We start from the raw sequence: 17,397 nt of genomic DNA on the forward strand, positions 1-17,397 counted from the left end.
GATATTTTTAAAAGGCCAATTTTGGTACTGTTCTTCATTGCTTGTGTGATGTACCAAGCAACACCAGACCAGTCACATGCTGAAATATGCCTTAGTCTATCTTGCTATCATTTTTACTTTCCTTCATTGGGGCATTTTCATTTGCTTATGTTTAACACCAGCTAGATGATTATCTAAGTCTCCCTTGCACACATGCATCTGATTGATGCTTATTTAAATGCTAATGTTTTGGAGTTGGGAGGCTGCTTCCTGATGTCACCCCCTTTCCTTTTACTTTAAAGATAATTTGATCACAACTAATTCAAAATACCCACTTAGCAAAAAGGAATATTGATTACGTATTTTTTAAAATGGTAATAGATGGTGGGATCATGGGTCAATGGTTACAAGAGGGGAAGCAGCAGCAAGGAAGAGGGGTAGGAATAAAACTTCTGCAGCATCTGAAAGGCACAGGAGGAACTTTCAAGGTGCCCTATGACTGGGTAGGCTAATTACTGTTCATTCAGAGCAATATTATAATATAAGTAAACCACACACGGTACTGAAGCACACACAAAGAGTATTGAAACATAATCCTGGCTTCAGAATTCTATTCTACGAATATTGCATAATATTTGCAGCCTGGCTTTGTTCATGCTGCATTTAGAGGAGTAGCATTTTTTCATCCCAGATCTTAGGGGAGAACTAGAATCAGTGCCAGTTAGCAAGCTCTGATAATGATGGCTGAAAAGCTCAAAGTCATTGACAGTGTTTGTAATTCTCCCTGGAGGGCTGGAATACAGAAAATATTAATAAGCTTAATGACATGTGAGACTTTACCCTAAAATATGTTTTGGAAGAGAGTAAGCCGGCATTATACATCTCCAGCAATATCCAGCGAGCGAGAGTGGTAGTTTCTTTAATAATAAAACAACTGTTTAAAAATTAAATAATGTTCTTGTTCAAAAGGTGACTGAGTCTCCAAGGCCTGACTTACTTACAGTATGCTATAACATATGTGGGCTCCTGCTCTTCCACTGCCTATGGAGCACCTGCATGTTTCAGGCCGGCCATAGAGTGAGCAATAGTTGCTCTTATTTTATCTGGCTCAGCTGGAATTAGAGGGTTAGAGGGGCAAAAACAGTAATGAAATAATTTTTAAAAATATAGCAGTGTCTTTTTCTTTATTGCCAATAACAGCATGACACTGGAAACGCTGGGCTGCTAATTGGAAGAAAGCTCATAGAATTCACAGAGAAAGATGAAACTGCTGTTAAAAAAAAAAAAAAAAGGAAAAAGCTTCCAGTGGCATTTTACACACTCACTTTTAGAATAATCAACATTTAAAAGTAAGAAATAGGAATAATTTCAAGAGGATGCTAGCAGAATGAGTGACAATGAAATCAGAGGGACCTCTCAGCCTCCAAATGGAAAATGGAGACATTACAGTCTTCAAATGAATGCATCGTCTGTCTCCTCTCCGATATGCAAGTAATTTCCTATTCTTGTCAACTGGCTGGCCCCATTTTTTCCATTTTCCTCTTCTCACCTAATTCTTGCAGCTTATTTATCTGCCACTAATGCACCCATGCTCTGCAGATCAAAAGCTTAGCAGCTGCCTTTACTTAATTTCATACTTTGCAACCTTAACCCCATCAGCTTTCTCAGCTCAGAGCTGCCTACCAACCACTGAGGAACCACCTCTGACTTCATAACAGTGTGGGTGAGGATGTACTCATGCTTCTACTTCCACCCTGTCTCAGGCTCAGACATCTTTCAGTTTTTACTATATCTCTCCTCCACTCAAAAGTTGTATTGAATACCATTCTCCTCATTTATCTCTACCTTTCTTTTTACTTGCATCATTAATCTAAAACCAGATTTACCTACCACTGAGCTTTACCCAGTGAGGGAAAGTGGCTGATGGAGCCTGTGCAGATGACCCTGGATCTGCCTCTTTAAGGTCAGCCTGAGTGTATTCCAAACAAGTCTGGGCTCTGCCATTTCTCTCCTTTGTTACCTGAAAAAAATGACTACTTCATAATAAATTCAGGTGGCACTGAAAAGAACTACTGAAAGCTCAAATCTTCATCCTCCGGTGGCAGCACAAGGATTCAGAGCTCAGGAGTATATAAACACAATTTGACAGCTAGTTCAGCAAGTTGGGCCTCAGACATCCAATTTTGATGGAAAGATGGCTCCTGAAAACAGCCTCAAAACAGCATGACTGAGTGTGAGATGTCTGCAGAAGTCAGCTCTAACAAACTTCTGCCTGCATTTCATTCCAGGAATGGAACTCAGAACAGTAACTTTTTAAACTCATCTATCTCAGGATAGGACAGACCCCAGAACAGTGCAAATAATACTAAAACAGTGCAAATAATACTATCTCTTCCACAGAGATCCTGTAATACACCATTTTCCCCTTTACAGAACACATAGATGCACAGATGCACACAGACACATGTTTAAAAGAGCTTCTCATGTTTAGCTTTTCTTGCAGGTAAAGCAGGAAACTACAACAGAGACTTTTGATTTTTTTCAAAACATTCCAGTTCTTGTACGGATTTGATACCGGATCAACCATAACAAGAAGAACAAATAAAGAAAACATAACTTGCACCTCTGCCTGCAAACTATGATACAACTGTTGTGTCAAACTTTACATCTGCTACCCTTGCAAGTGCGCTTGTAAGACACTACTGTGAAGTGCTGCAGTACCCACAGATTACATTTATTTGCCATAATGACCCTAAGTTTCCATCTATCAGTAAAAATTAGAGTGGAGCTGGATTCTCTTCAAAGGCCTGCGGAGCAGAAGGATGCTCGCTGTCAGCACTTGACAGCTGGCAACAAATGCTGCAAACACCTAAACTTTATGCCAAGCTGACAGAACTCCTGTCCGCTCTGGAATGAAAAGTGGTAATGATGTATCAGATAACCTTAGAAGCTTCTGAGCAAAGGTGTGCCCTGGAGAATTAGGATGTCTTGATAAAAGAGCTGATGTGCACATGAAGCAGATAAGGCAAACAAGGACATGGCAACATCATGCAATGCAATGCTATAGTAGTGAGCTCCCTGTGCAGGCCCCAGATCCCACATGAGCAAGGGGCAGGACTGTGACAGCACCTTCTGGTTCTCAGCAGATAGCTGAGCCATGTGCTGCTGTACAGCTGGACTGCCTGGGTTACTAGAGGTGCATGATAAGACTTTGCTCAAGAACTATTCTGAGACACACTGCCTCATACATTCATCACAGCTTTGCACTTGTTAGCCACGTCTACACATGTAATAAGCACTGTTCTATGACTTGCAGAACTGGCTTTGGGTGTACTGCTAACGTTAAACTGCTTGGATCAATAGGCAGAAGGTTTCAGACTTGACTAAAGATCTGCATGGTCTGTTTAGTGAGTAAAAGAATAAAAACAAACAAACAAAAAAACCCACCACACCAATAAACAACATGAAAACACCTAAAGTGATATTCTACATTGCTTTCCCAAAGAGAGAAGAATTCCTGGTGCTACAAGCAAGCACCATCAATACAATTTCCCCCCCAAACTTTTGTTTTCAATAGTCTGTACTTTAGTACAGCTCTCATAAATAATTGCTGCGTTGGCACAACCACTGTATAAAATGCTGCCATGCAGAAGGATGGGGCTGAGATCTGACCTTGATATCAACTCAGCAAGGAGCAGAGGGAGAGTTCTGCAGCTCTCTGGCATTGCCAGGAAGGGCAGAGAGTATTTTGTCATTTGATGCCAACCACTCACAAAATGAAAATTTGGCAGAAAGAGGCAGAACATTTTATTAACCGCACTCTTTCTACTTCAGTATTATCTGAGTAGCAGTTTAGCAGAGGAGTTCAAAAAAACAAGAAAAGTAATGTAGGTAATTCACCTTCAAACCTGAAACAGAAGACATAGTCCTGGTTCTGAATATACGGTCTTTGATCCCAAATTGCAAAAATAATCCAGGATTGCTTACCTGCTGTCTGCTTATTTCCAATTTTTCCCTCCCCAACACTTGTTATGAGTAATACTGAAACAGAACCACAGGGGGTGTGCATGTATTTGAAGTAAAAGAAGGAGGTCTGAGTATCTTCTGTTCTTTGCAGCATATGTTTCTAGCAAAATAAATAAAATCCCAACCAAACAAAACCAATTCCACATATCTCTCAAAATCCCAGCCAAGCAATGACTTCCAGAAACCCAAGCACCTGATAACTGCCAGAATCCCAGCAGTGAGACATGTACCCTTTCCTCTGCCACCTCTACAGGTAGCCTCCCAGTTTGCGGCAGCACCACCCTTGGCAAGGCTTCTTTTTTCCTCTCCTCTCCTCTCCTCTCCTCTCCTCTCCTCTCCTCTCCTCTCCTCTCCTCTCCTCTCCTCTCCTCTCCTCTCCTCTCCTCTCCTCTCCTCTCCTCTCCTCTCCTCTCCTCTCCTCTCCTCTCCTCTCCTCTCCTCTCCTCTCCTCTCCTCTCCTCTCCTCTCCTCTCCTCTCCTCTCCTCTCCTCTCCTCTCCTCTCCTCTCCTCTCCTCTCCTCTCCTCTCCTCTCCTCTCCTCTCCTCTCCTCTCCTCATCCACCCTCACTTACCTCAGTTGTAAAGCCCTCAAGAAATGAGAGGCCGCAGTGCTCAGAAGGTTATTCTGCTCAGCACTGCTGAGCTGACCCTATCAGACTGTGCTTATGCAAATGATAAAAAATAAAATAAAATTCCAAACTGACACAAACAATTTAGGAGCTGATTAAAATAAGTAAAGCACATATGAATTATTATAGAAAGGAGTGCATATTAAAAGGGGGAAAAAAAAAAAAAAAGGACAGAGCCATCTACTTACAAACAGAATAACATTAAAAGGAAAATATTACAGTCACCGTGTGGGCACAGAGCACTTCAAATTTAATGAACCCCAGAATGAATATTACCTGGATGAACTTGCTTTTACCTCTCTTCTTTAATTACATAATCACATAATTTTCTCTCTTTGAGAGCCTGAAGTAGAAGGTAGACAGTGCCTATTTCATTCGTAGCAACACTCTTCCTTTTTTTCTTTTCCCAATGCTCATGCCTTCCTTACTGAATACTCTTCTCATCCTTGCCTGAGCACTATGGGAAGGGGGAGCTATTGGATGGAGCAGCATTACAACACAAGTTTATTCATGATTTTATCTCATAACCATCCTTCAATGCATAAACACAGTGTTTTCCCCACTGTATAGAACAAACGAAGATCAGATAGATGAAGGTCAAAAGCATCCGCTAGTCTGGAGAGACCAATCTGAGACATCTACACTGGGATTCACTGCACCAAAATGCAAACATCTGTAGAACAGAACTGAGGAGTAAACGCCCTCTTCAATCATTGGAGAGAATGTGGCATTTAAAAAGTGCTTCACCTGACTTATTTCAGGCACCAACATCAGGAAGAAGCAAGCTCTTCCCAGTATCACACAAGTGACTGATGAAGAAAAAACATATACAGTAATTACAACTAAACACATTATAATAATACATATGCTCTACAGAGTCTGAGGAAGGTTGCATGGGCAGCTTTAACTCTTTCTCATCCCTGAAGAGCTGAGCTGGAAGAAACTTTGCAAAGACAAAGGAAAACCATGCTCTGATATATGCAAAATCTCTTGAGAAAGTCTTCACAAAATGCTGCTTCTCCTGAGCACACAGAGGTACACTGAGGACATCCAAATATAGCTTCATCTGAGTGGATGGATTTTCACTGGGATAAGCAGAAAAAGAGACTTTTCTAAAAAGAGCTTTCTTTCCCTCTACCACTACCTATGAAAGTGCAGGTCTGTATTTCAGTGCTTCAAAAAGACACATCTTCACAAAGAAAAGATTCTCCAGCACTCTCATCAGAGGCAAAACAACTTTCTCTAAGCTCATTGCTGGAAACAGCAGAACAATTTTGCCCAAAAATGCTCAAAAGAATAATTCAGACCTAGACAGTTAGCTGGGAGAGGTTGGGAGCGGGCCAGAAGAAAAACCTTGTCATGAACTCCTCAAGTTTTCATAGCTCTTAAAAATCAGGCTTAACTGTGAGGTGGTTTCCAGAAGTCTCAAGTGCATGGTTCCTCCTGCTGGGGGTTTCATAAAAAAGCACAGAAAGAACACGGCCTTTCTCTTTTGCTTTTCTTCTGCAGCTGTTTTCTAGTTTAAACACAACAGATGATACTTCTCTCACATTCCCTGCTAAACTAAAGAACAGAAGAACGTGTTGAATGAGACAGACCAGCAGCAACAGTGCTTTCCTGGGATTTATAACACTGACCATTAACATTTGAAATCTGGTCTGTTATGCAGAAGCCAAAACGCATATCAAAAGAAACACATGGTGGATGCTAATCCAAGAGTTCCTTTTGTAGGCTGTTGGATGGACAGTTTTTTGGTGACCTTATCACAAAACCAGTAACACTGTGCACGCACACTCTGTTCCCATACTAATGCTGAAGCACCAGAATAGAAAGATCTTTGTCAAGAGGGAAAGAGAAAATGGGCCTGGCATGTTCTCTTTTCATGGGCAGAATCACAGAATCAAAGAATGGCCTGGGTTGAAAAAGACCACAGTGATCATTGGGTTTCAACCCCCCTGCTATGTGCAGGGTCACCAACCACCAGACCAGGCTGCCCAGAGCCACATCCAGCCTGGCCTTGAATGCCTCCAGGGATGGGGCACCCACAGCCTCCTTGGGCAACCTGTTCCAGTGCATCACCACCCTCTGTGTGAAAAACTCCCTCTTCATATCTAACCTGAACCTCCCCTGTCTCAGTTTAAAACCATTCCCCCTTGTCCTATCACTATCCACCCTCGTAAACTGCCATTCCCCTTCCTGTTTAAATGCTCCCTTTAAGTACTGGAAAACCACAATGAGGTCTCCTTAGAGCCTTCTCTTCTCCAGGCTAAACAACCCCAGTTCCCTCAACCTTTCCTCACAGGAGAGGTGCTCCAGCCCTCTGATCATTTTAGCAGCTCTCATCTGGACCCACTCTAAGAGCTCCACGTCCTTCCAGTGCTGTGGGCCCCAGTCCTGGACGCAGTACTCCAGATGGGGCCTCACAAGAGCTGAGTAGAGGGAGACAATCACCTCCCACTCCCTGCTGGGAGAGGACTGAGTTGTACTTGGGTGCAACTAAACAGTGTAAGCAGTACTGTTATTAGACAGTGTGCATAGAGTTAGATCCTTATAATACAAGTCTTGTCTACACTTCAGAGTTGAATTGGCTGTACAGTTCCTAGAGCAGATACTCTCATGCTGGTAATGAAATAAAACATAGATTTAGTGGTGCAAACTGCGCTGGAAGTGGAAGCATTACACTGTCAGGAGACATTTTTGTTGGTATCAGCTGGGTCTTTATTTGAGGAAAACAGGGGGGAGGGCAAAGAAGCACAGCTCTGCTGTTTATTTCCCTAATGGCAAAGCTCTTCAAATGTAGGACAAGAGGTAGATTTTTCTCTTCTGGGTTCTATTTTAAATCCAAGCTGAAGCCACTGAGAGGCCTTCCACTGAGCCAAATGGGCTTGGACCAGGCCTCAGCTAACCCTGCGGAAGGCAGCAGACGGCTCACCTATGGATCAGTATTGCTCTCATCTTGAGCGCCTCAGGGCAGCACTCTGCAGCACTGCAGTAGCTGGGGATTAGATCCAGCTTCATGTGCATGCAAAAGCTACTCAATTCAGTGGAGAGAATCAGCTAGCAGACTGCATTTAACAATCAAAATAAAATGCATTTTAAGGACTTAAAATACCTGAATTAAGATTCTTTTTCAAAAGATTATGTTAACTGTGATTAAGAACAGCAAGTTATTAAGCTGCTGGTGGACTCCCTGAGACAAAACATGGCAGGAGAAATTGCAGGGATGGTTTGCTTTAGATTTTCTTTGCAGCTATTGGGAATATTGTGCCAGAACCATATTAACGACACTGGGGAAACCAAAGGTTCAATGTGTTTGCAGCCCTGGTTTTCTTCCTTTCTTTCTTTTCCTTGTCCTTCTAAGCTGCTTGAGGCCTTCAGATTTCAATTAAGAACTTGGGTAGGATAACCTGAATCAGCAATAGCTTTTGGACAAAAAATTAAAGGATAAAGAAAACACCACCTAGGAGTTTTTAAAGAAAGTGTGGAGGGATTTTCTAAGACACATGAAGTAAGTCCCAAAGTTCTCCCTCAAGGTGAACATACACCATTCTTTCATGCATAAAACTTTCAGATTATATGCCAGAAATAAAAGTGAAATGAACACTGCAATTCAGAGGCAATATGGGTTATTTGTGCTCATGTGTAATGCAAGAGGAAAACATGCCCCAGAAAGCTCTTTCTTCCTCATTATCATCCCTACTTTTGTTCCTCCATTGTCTGTCTCTTTTATCCTCAGAGACTCATTGCCTCCAATGCCCTATAGCCACTTTTGTCCATTAGCAAAGCCCTACTCTGCCTCCAGTTTCATACAGGTAACCTGAGGATCTGGGTCAGCACCTGACTTGACTCATTTACAAGAAAGACTGTTTCTACACTGGTGGGGGTTCAGGATGTCAAAATACAACTTTGTCAGGGAAGAAATGTCTGGAGGCACAGAAAAGGGAAGAAGCAGCCTCCACTTGCCACAGCTTTACCTGCAGCCCTGGGAAGCTGTCTTATCCTTCACTGCTCTCCTCAGGAGGGCTCAGCACACTTTCTGGCTGCAGTGAGCCATGACTTTCCTGCTAGCATCAGATCTGCAACTAAAGATGAAACTGGTGATCGGTTTAGAAAAGTACTCTTTCTAAAATCACTTCCAGCTCCTCCTGCCCTAAGAAGGAAACGGGTCAGGCATTTGCCTTTGGTTTATTTTGAATGCGTGTTCACAGAAACATCATTTCATTAGAGTCCTCCACACTGTAATAGCAACATGACCAGTCAATAACAGCTGTCAGAATGCTCTGTCCAGCTTCCCTACAAATAAAAGTACAAGACTCAGAAGCTCAAACACCACCAGTCACTAACAAGTTGATTAAAAGAAAAAGAAAAATCCAATGATTTTTATTTTTTTTTCTCCGAACACAGGGTAACATATGGAGTATATTTTATTAGCACTGCTTCCTCGAACTACTAAATATTGAATTCACAGGCTGTGAAATGATCTCTTTAAATGAACTAAGCATGGCAAACATGTATTTAGAAGAAGATGCAAAATGAGGTTATCATGGGTTTTTAGAATTACTGTAGGGGAATGTGATTTGAATAGCAAATACACAGAGTGTAACCTCTCGCTCATCACACAGCTGAGTAACAGACTTGGAAGTCTAATCCAGTGCAACAAAATCACTTTGTAAGAAATGCCACTGGTGCAATTATCTTTGAGTATCTTTGCTGATTTCAAGATAAACCATTCAGCTTAGACATTGATTTTTTTTCTCTACCTACATTTCCAGCTCACAAGCCTCATCTTTTCTGAGCAGCACACATCTCCCACATGATGAACACTTGGTGGTGCAGCCTCAAAGGATCTGCTTCAGATCCTTTTCATTCATGCCGGTTTTGCACCAGAATGCCATTAATTAAGACATTCAATATTTAGGCAAAGCACCTAAAAAGATTCATATTTTAAAGTTCATCCTTATTCAGAATAAGTCCTGTAAAATAAAGAATAAACCATGACCCTTAGTAAAAAGAGACAAAAATCTGCCCTCCTGCACCTAAAGGCGTACCAAGAAATGAATGAAGTGATTCTCAAGCTTTCTCCCCTTGATCTAACCCATCAGCACAGTCTGGATGTTGATGACAAAACACCAAGGGGATGGACTAGTTTATTTCTAGATTACTTAAACACCTCCCTCCTGGGAGACACGTAATGCTTTCCTCTCCCTGAAACACATACAGGCTTGGTTATTTTGCTTCTGTTATTTCCTCATAGAGGGGCTTTTTAAACCCAGCTTCTAGGGTTACAGCCCAAGTTCTCTCTAACATACACAAAACAGAATCCGTCCTTTATTTCTCAGTCCCTTAGATGACTGCAAAGCCACTAAGCTAAATCTAAGGTTGAATTTTTTAATTGGATTTTTTTTCTGATTACCAAGTTACTCTTGCATTGAATTGCATAGTACATCCAGAAGATCCTTTAATCTCCAGGAAGCTTAATTATCATCCTCTTTGTAAAACTTTCACACCTGCACTCTGAATTTAAGTACTTCAGCTACCTGCTCAATTCTTTTTTTTTAATAGCTGTACAAATCAGGTTACGTCATTATTCTGCTTAGACTGCTGTTGACCAGCATACTAAGTAACAGAAAAGCCAACTTAATGAAGGACCTCTTAGCTTCCACCTGACCAGAGGCATGACCCTGTAGCAGAGATGGTAATTCTTTCAAACATTTCATGGCACACCTGGATAGTCCTCATGCAGTGTGGAATGATTTGATCAATCCTTTTCTCACCACTAACTAAATATATAGTGAAAAGCTTTTTTAGCAACAAACCAGCAAGAAAAACACAAATGAGGTTTATCAGCTCCTTTCCTCCTCTTGCAGCAGGGGTGATGGAGAACACAGCTTGTTTTCCTATTGCTTGTTTCAAAATGCTTACTAAAAGAAGCAGAGGCTGCTTCCTTTTGAGTGTCTGTACTCTTGAATTAACATCTAGAGATTCAGACCACATGCTCTGTGGGGAAATAGCACAACAGATTAGGAAGACTACTTTAATGAACGCCTGTTATGAAATGGTATAGGATTCATCTTCCTGACATGTCTTTGAAGACAAATTTGTCAATTGCCAGTATTCCAGCAAGCAAATGCAGAATTTGCTTTTCATACAAGAAGTGGAACTTGGAAGAGAATGCTCCTAACGCCTTTTCCTAGCTATTTATGACAATTAAATTGTATTTTCTGTTTTCAGTTACAGAGACATCTCATCTCACCTTTCAAGTTTTTTCTTCTGTATGGAGCAATGTTTATTAAGCTGCTTTTAATGAGTCCATGGTTTCAAAAGCACTAGAGAGAAATGTTAATTGGCGCTGTTAGAGTCATTTGTACTAGTACAGCTCTCCTAAACTCCATTTATTCCTCTTTAGGGATGATCAAGAAGTTTGTAAGGAAAGAAATATCTGTAAGATTTATGAAATACTTATAAAACACGATGAGTCTCCCTTTATTTCTTTAATCCTCTAGTAGGAATGGCTATCAATAGATTAAAGCATGTTAAGCAAGCAGAAACTGATGCCCGAGTGGTTTGCTTATAGCAAAGATGAGATTCAGGAAAGTCAGTACGTATTGTGTTTGGTAGCAGCATGAGATGAAGAGTTTAAGGGGATAACCCACTTACTATTGTGAAAAAGCAATCTTTTAAGTCAGAAAACACAACAGCGCTGACACTAGAGAGCACAAATAGTGCATCTGATAAACAAGGAACGTACACAGTAAGATGAGAGATTAACATGCCATAGCATGAAGATCTAAATATGTGCTTAGTTTGCACAACACAAACATGAACTGTGTGTTGACCTCCAAGAGAGACAAAAAAAAACTCAATATGGTTTTCCTCGTCATATGTCAGTGGATAGTTCCGGAGGTGTTGGAGGGCGGGATGTCTATGTCATCTTCCAACTTAAGGAAGAGACAAGAAATTTAGAATGACCTTGGGCCACTGAGATTTTTTCCTTGAGATCCTCATACCCAGCTGGACAAAGACTGAGCAGACAATCTGAGCCCCGATGTTTCCCAACTGGCACTCAAATTTTTACCCTCAATCATTGTCTTCTGGCATAATATATGTACATTTTTGTGCAGCAGTATTTGAAGTATAGTAGTACTTCAGCTACATCTATTACGACCTTTGCTTTGCACACAAATTTTCACTCAATCTGTCTCTAGAGCAACACGAGACAGGAACTGTTCTTTAAAGGTTTAACTAATTTATATTTAGAATTTCAAAGGATGTAGGTTCATCTCTCTGTGGCAGTCAGGAGACCTGCAGGCACAGTGAAGCGCTAGAGTACAGCAACTAAGTGTTCTGTCAAAGACTTGTAAGAGACAAAGGAAATGTTAATTTAAGGTTTATAAAAAATAGAAAGAAAAGGTGGTGTGGAAGACTACAGGCTTCCTTTCTTTCCTTTCTTTCCTCTAGCTTTCAAGGTCTTGCAACATTTACAACGTTTATGAGGATCATGAGTCTGCCCTTGGAGTCTCTGGAGCTCCCTTTCTCTGGTCTTGTAAAACTCAATAACACTTAAAGGTCTCCACAGCTCTGGTTATGCTTGAGTTATATTGCTTTATGAAATGTAAGGGACAGCCCTTACAGTCTGTTTTTCTTCTACCTTTCTCATCACTCAAAGTCTACATTGGATCACAGACTACATCATCTGACGCAAGCTTCCTTCCCCTACTACTCTACTTATCAGGCATCGAATTTTTGTCAGAATTATTGAATGCTGAGGCAGATTTCCGTAAATGCAGTCTCATAAAATTACTGCCCTTTTTGTTTTTTCTTTTCAAATGGCTGAAGTTGAAGATGTAAAAAGCTGGAATGTCTTTGTCAAACTGCTGTCATATTTACTACAGAGTGACTGCATGAATAATTCCCATTCTGTAAAGTTGTATCAATGGTTAAGTGTAGAATTCAGAAAACCGAGGGTGCTGTTCTAGCTAAAAGTGAGTAGCTCTATGTCAGCGTGATGCTGGTAACTTAGGACTGAAATGTCAGCTGACCATCTTTGCACAGAACAATTACAGGGTGACTCATTTCAGTAAATCTATTCTGGCTCAGACAAGTACAAGAGTTGCTAAATAAACCAGATTAACATATGGAATTAGAATGAGCAATATGTTCCTTCATTCCTGAAGATTACAGGCACATGTGGCTCGAACAAAGAAACACCCAGTGAAAGGTGAGAAGATGAGACAGAAAGATTTCGTGTCTTTCAGATGCAAGTAGTTAAAAACAACAACAAGCCCTATTTTTGTGCCGAAGTTCTGGCAATAACTATTAGTGTTGATTAACTACAGGATCCTTAATTCAAAGATTAGCCAAGCAAGAACATTCAAGATTTAAAAAGCAGATTGCTAGAAGGCTCAACAGCAGCAACTGATGAACTAGAGCTATGCAAAAATGTTGTGGGACAGAATTCAAACTCAAAGCAGCCGCTACTTTTGAACCTCCCTGAAGGCTCCCTTTCAGGGTAAATACGGAAGATTAACCGAACAGATGTCCAAGCAACCTTGATTACAGAGACTATGGACAACCCAGCTGCATCATGGCAGCTTTTGGAAAACCTGAAGGTAAACTGCATTTTCTCCAGTTCCACATGAGTGTAGCGATAAACTTTTGTTTCTCGTTTTACACAGGGACGATGTGAACCACTGCTTGCAGCTTATTATTACCGTTGCAGTTGATATACATTAGTCACTTGCAGTCACTTTCTTATTGGGAAGACCCAGTTTCTTAGAGAAGTGTGATATAGAGCTTATCCATTCTATGATATAAGAGATTATGAAATTCATATGGAGGGGTAGATTAGAGCAATTCATCACACCCATCTCCTATGCACCCACGGAAGTATAGTATTATTAAAGCTTCACAGAATGAAAAAAATGCAAGTGGTCTCCTATAGTACCGAGAAGAAGTAACTATGCTGCTTATGATTGGAGGAGGTATTTTAGAAGACAGAAACACATATGGAAGACTACCACAACAGCAAATGTAGCTTTCAACTAGTTATAAAAGATTTCCTCAGAAATTCTGTTTTCCTCCTTTCTCCAGGGACCAAGTTTGACAAGTACACTTCGTAGGACCCAGTTGAGCAAGATACTTCAGGATATATATAAGCAAACACAAGTGTAGCCACAGAGAATTTGGTGGAATTAGCCACATCTCCTACATTATATATGCACTTACATATCCTCCACAGAACCCCTTGATGCTTTTTTCCCCCTCAAATTTGTCTCAGTTCCAGAACCAATAAAGTATACAAGCTTCCAAAGCAACCACTTGAAGACTTCAAGAGAAGGAACAAAACTTAGAGAAATACAGCACCTTTGAAATGGCTTATGCTTACAGGAGTATAAATGTCAGCGACACACCACAGAATTGTAGCTGAAAAATAGCTCAGGATTATTTTCTTCATCTTCTGTAACCTTTCCAAATTAAGTTCCAATTTCATGCTATCAGAATATATTTTATGGCTCTTTCCAGTTCTGGTCACATGAAATGTCATTTTATAGGATATAGCCATCTTCTAACAGAAGAGAAGATTTTAAAGCAAATGATGGTACAACCGCATCTCTGGGAGTAAGTTATTCTACTGAAAGTTTATACTGTGAGGATCCTGTAGAATGAACCACACTCCTACAGAACTTTTGAATTTGCTTTACTCTTAGCAGGCTAAATTATTAAATTTGTTTCTGTCAATGCTATTTGATTAGAATAGAATAGGATGAGTGATTTTCAGTCTCTGTGACATGGTCTACTCATAAAGTAACTGCAAAAAGCAAATAAAGTTTCCCAATGAAAACTGTCATGATATCACTGGAAAACTACACATGGTGTACACACTGGAAAAAGTAATAAAAGAGCTGGGAGGTTGATAAAATGTAACAAAATCATAACTTATTAGAGAGAGAGCCTAACAGATCCCTCTTTATTTTTTATTATGGACATTGCAGAACACTATCACATACATTTCCCAGCGTTTGGTTCCCTTCTCCTTTTTTCTTTCTGACTCCACAAGCCTCATGTTGTTCTACCTCCTTCAGTTTCCACAGGATAATGCATTACTCACCAGCAAGGTAGGAGGAAAAGAGAAATTTAGATTAGATGCCAGGGGCAAAATTTTCATTGAGAGGGTGATGAGGCATTGGCACAGCTGCCCACAGAAGCTGTGGATGCCCCATCCGTGGAGACACTCGAGGCCAGGCTGGATGGGGCCCTAGGCAGTCTGAGCTGGTGAGTGGCAACCCTGCCCATGGAAGGCGGCTGGAACCAGGTGATCTCTGACGTTCCTTCCAAACCAATTCATTTTATGATTCTGCGATTCTATGAAACGGCCTCAGATGAACAAAAAATCAAGATTTGTTGCTGAGAACAAAAGGGAGGCAGCAGAGTTCATTCAGAGAGAGAATAACGTTAAGAGATGAATAGGAAGGTACTGCCTGCACAGTTGTAAGCACATGGTTCTCAGCTAAGATCCTCCTGCATTGAGCTCTATTTGAATATCACAGAAAAGAAGGTTTCTGCCTTGCACAATGTACAATCTAAAGCACAACAGAGCTAACCATCAAATGGTTTTCTTCCCATGCAAACCTGCAAAGATTTCTATAAGATCCTAACTGAAATTGAGGCTCTCTCTCTGAGCTATACAAGAGAATGAGGATTGGAGTTCTTTCTATAATAAAGGCCTAGCTGGGAAGTTTGGCTGTCTAAAGCTGGGGATTCGTTTCAGTGAAATCTCTATTTCAGAGCAGGTGGAGTACAAAGAATCTGTTTGAAACTTCAGCGATAGATAACATTTGGTCACTTGCCATCTTCCAAAGAAAAAGAAGAAACAACTGAAAACACCTGAATTCTAGTCTTCTTCAGGTTACAAGATCACTTGCATTTCATTTTCCACAGAGGCATTTTCCTGCCCACACACAGATCTATACTATGTTTCTGGACATGATTCTTGCCTGCTAGATGTCATGCAGAACTGTCACTCCATTCTGGGTAGTTAAGTAAACAAATATATATATTATAATAAAAGAAAAAAAAAGCAAACATGTCTTGGAAAGAACAAAGAGAGCTGTTCTAGAATAAACAAATATCTTATACCATTCTTCTAAGTACCAATGTTTCCCAAGGCTTTGAAGTTTGACAGTACTATTTCAGAAATTCCTATGAGGCCAATTTTCTACTAGACTTGAAATCTGACTGCGGAACGGAGGAGGAAAAGAAGAGAAAGATCTCCAACCAGAAAACAAATGCTTTAGTCTGACCAATGAGTATCTCTATTTCTTCCTGCCAAGGATTTTCTGCCTTGCAAAAAAGGAAGGGGTATGATGCCTTCCACAGTCACTTGTAAATATCTAATTCCCAAAACTGTTTTGAATCCTTCACCTTCCAGAAATCCTCGAATATCACTGTTAAGTTCAACAGTAGTTTGTATGAACTGCAAGTTCATTAATCAAATCACAACTTGCTATCTCTACATTTCTTAACAACTCTTCCCCACTACGCAGCACTTCTGTGACTTTTTATAATGGCTTGGCCGCTAAATTGCAATGGCAAAAGGTAAAAGAATTCCTGTAAGGGCAAGTAAACCCTCTTCTGTGTGAAACAGAAATCCTTACACTTCATTAACCTTTATTATAAGTTAGTCACTGGAAAAGTTACTTTGCTAGAATCCATGCTACGGCTTCACTCTACAAACCACGTCAGAATGCTAAATTGCAGTAAAATACTGCTCACCTCTTTATGAACCCAAGATTAATGACATGATGTAGAAAGGAATATCAGTGCTGCTAGGAGCATAATAAGTCACAATCAATTCTAACATAGCTCATCAAGAACAGGCAGCAAAACAGCACAGATGGTTCCCACAACCGAAGTCCCACTCCTGAACGTACCCATTACTGAGACATCGTATTCCACCAGCAGAGTTGCCTCTTGTCCACATTGTTTGAGAATACTCATAGCTTCTGCATGTGTTGTTCCAAGCAGTCGGATCCCATCAACGCTCAACAATCTGTCACCAGGTTTGATTGTGCCCTCTCTGAAGGGAAATAAAATAATTATCTTTATTAATATAAGACAAATTGATTTGGAGATAATACCCATTTATGAAAAGCAATTCTCTCACAACCTCTCTTGACATTCATCCCCCTTAACATTTAGCATTTACTTTGACAGTGAGAACGTTCAGAGGGCACAGTGGAAAGGAAATTGCTTTAATTGGAAAGTCAGCGACTGGAAAACAGCTTAACACACAGCTAAATAATCAAGTCATGTTAAATAACAACCAAGTATAGCTCCCGCTTCAGCATATGCTTTGTTTCTGCTTGGTCCACACAACTACTCTTTCATACACACACAGACACCTATTTTGATATTTTCAGATGTTTTCCTTGAAACATATACAAGGTATTAAAAACACGTGAGAAAAGAAGCAGACTGCAAAATATGAATGCCCATTTTCTCTTTTTCTTCAAAATACCCCCTACTTGGATAGTTTCATGTTTCTTTTCCTCCTACCCAAAAGCAATTTGTCTATAAATGTTCACTGTCTCCTAGGCTTATCTCATAACATAACAGAAAGTGAAGTACTAACACTGCCAGCTTAAGAATGAGAGAGAAAAACAAGAAAGCAAGGGTAATAAAAGTGGGGAGGAAGGGGAAGGATAAAAGGCAAAAGCTCTCTTGAAACATTTACTTCTCAACTACTGTTTCCAGATGCAAAAAT

The 17,397-nt window shown here is 40.5% G+C and overlaps 1 protein-coding gene across 37 annotated transcripts in view; it reads right to left on the bottom strand.

The window, feature by feature from the left end:
• The window catches only part of GRIP1 (glutamate receptor interacting protein 1), a 278,059-nt gene that overhangs the window by 47,498 nt on the left and 213,164 nt on the right, over positions 1–17,397 (bottom strand). For all 37 annotated transcript variants that reach the window (XR_014934087.1, XM_085514711.1, XM_085514690.1 and 34 more), the window contains one exon: positions 16,565–16,710. Coding sequence is in view for 36 of the 37 variants with exons in the window: in XM_085514711.1 (XP_085370837.1) it covers positions 16,565–16,710 (146 nt within the window). In the remaining variant the exon portion in view is untranslated. The remainder of the gene's footprint in view (positions 1–16,564; positions 16,711–17,397) is intronic.

The sequence above is a fragment of the Coturnix japonica genome, chromosome 1 (genome assembly GCF_054131305.1).
Source record: "Coturnix japonica strain WE chromosome 1, WE-NBRP24, whole genome shotgun sequence".
Taxonomy (NCBI): Eukaryota; Metazoa; Chordata; class Aves; order Galliformes; family Phasianidae; genus Coturnix; species Coturnix japonica.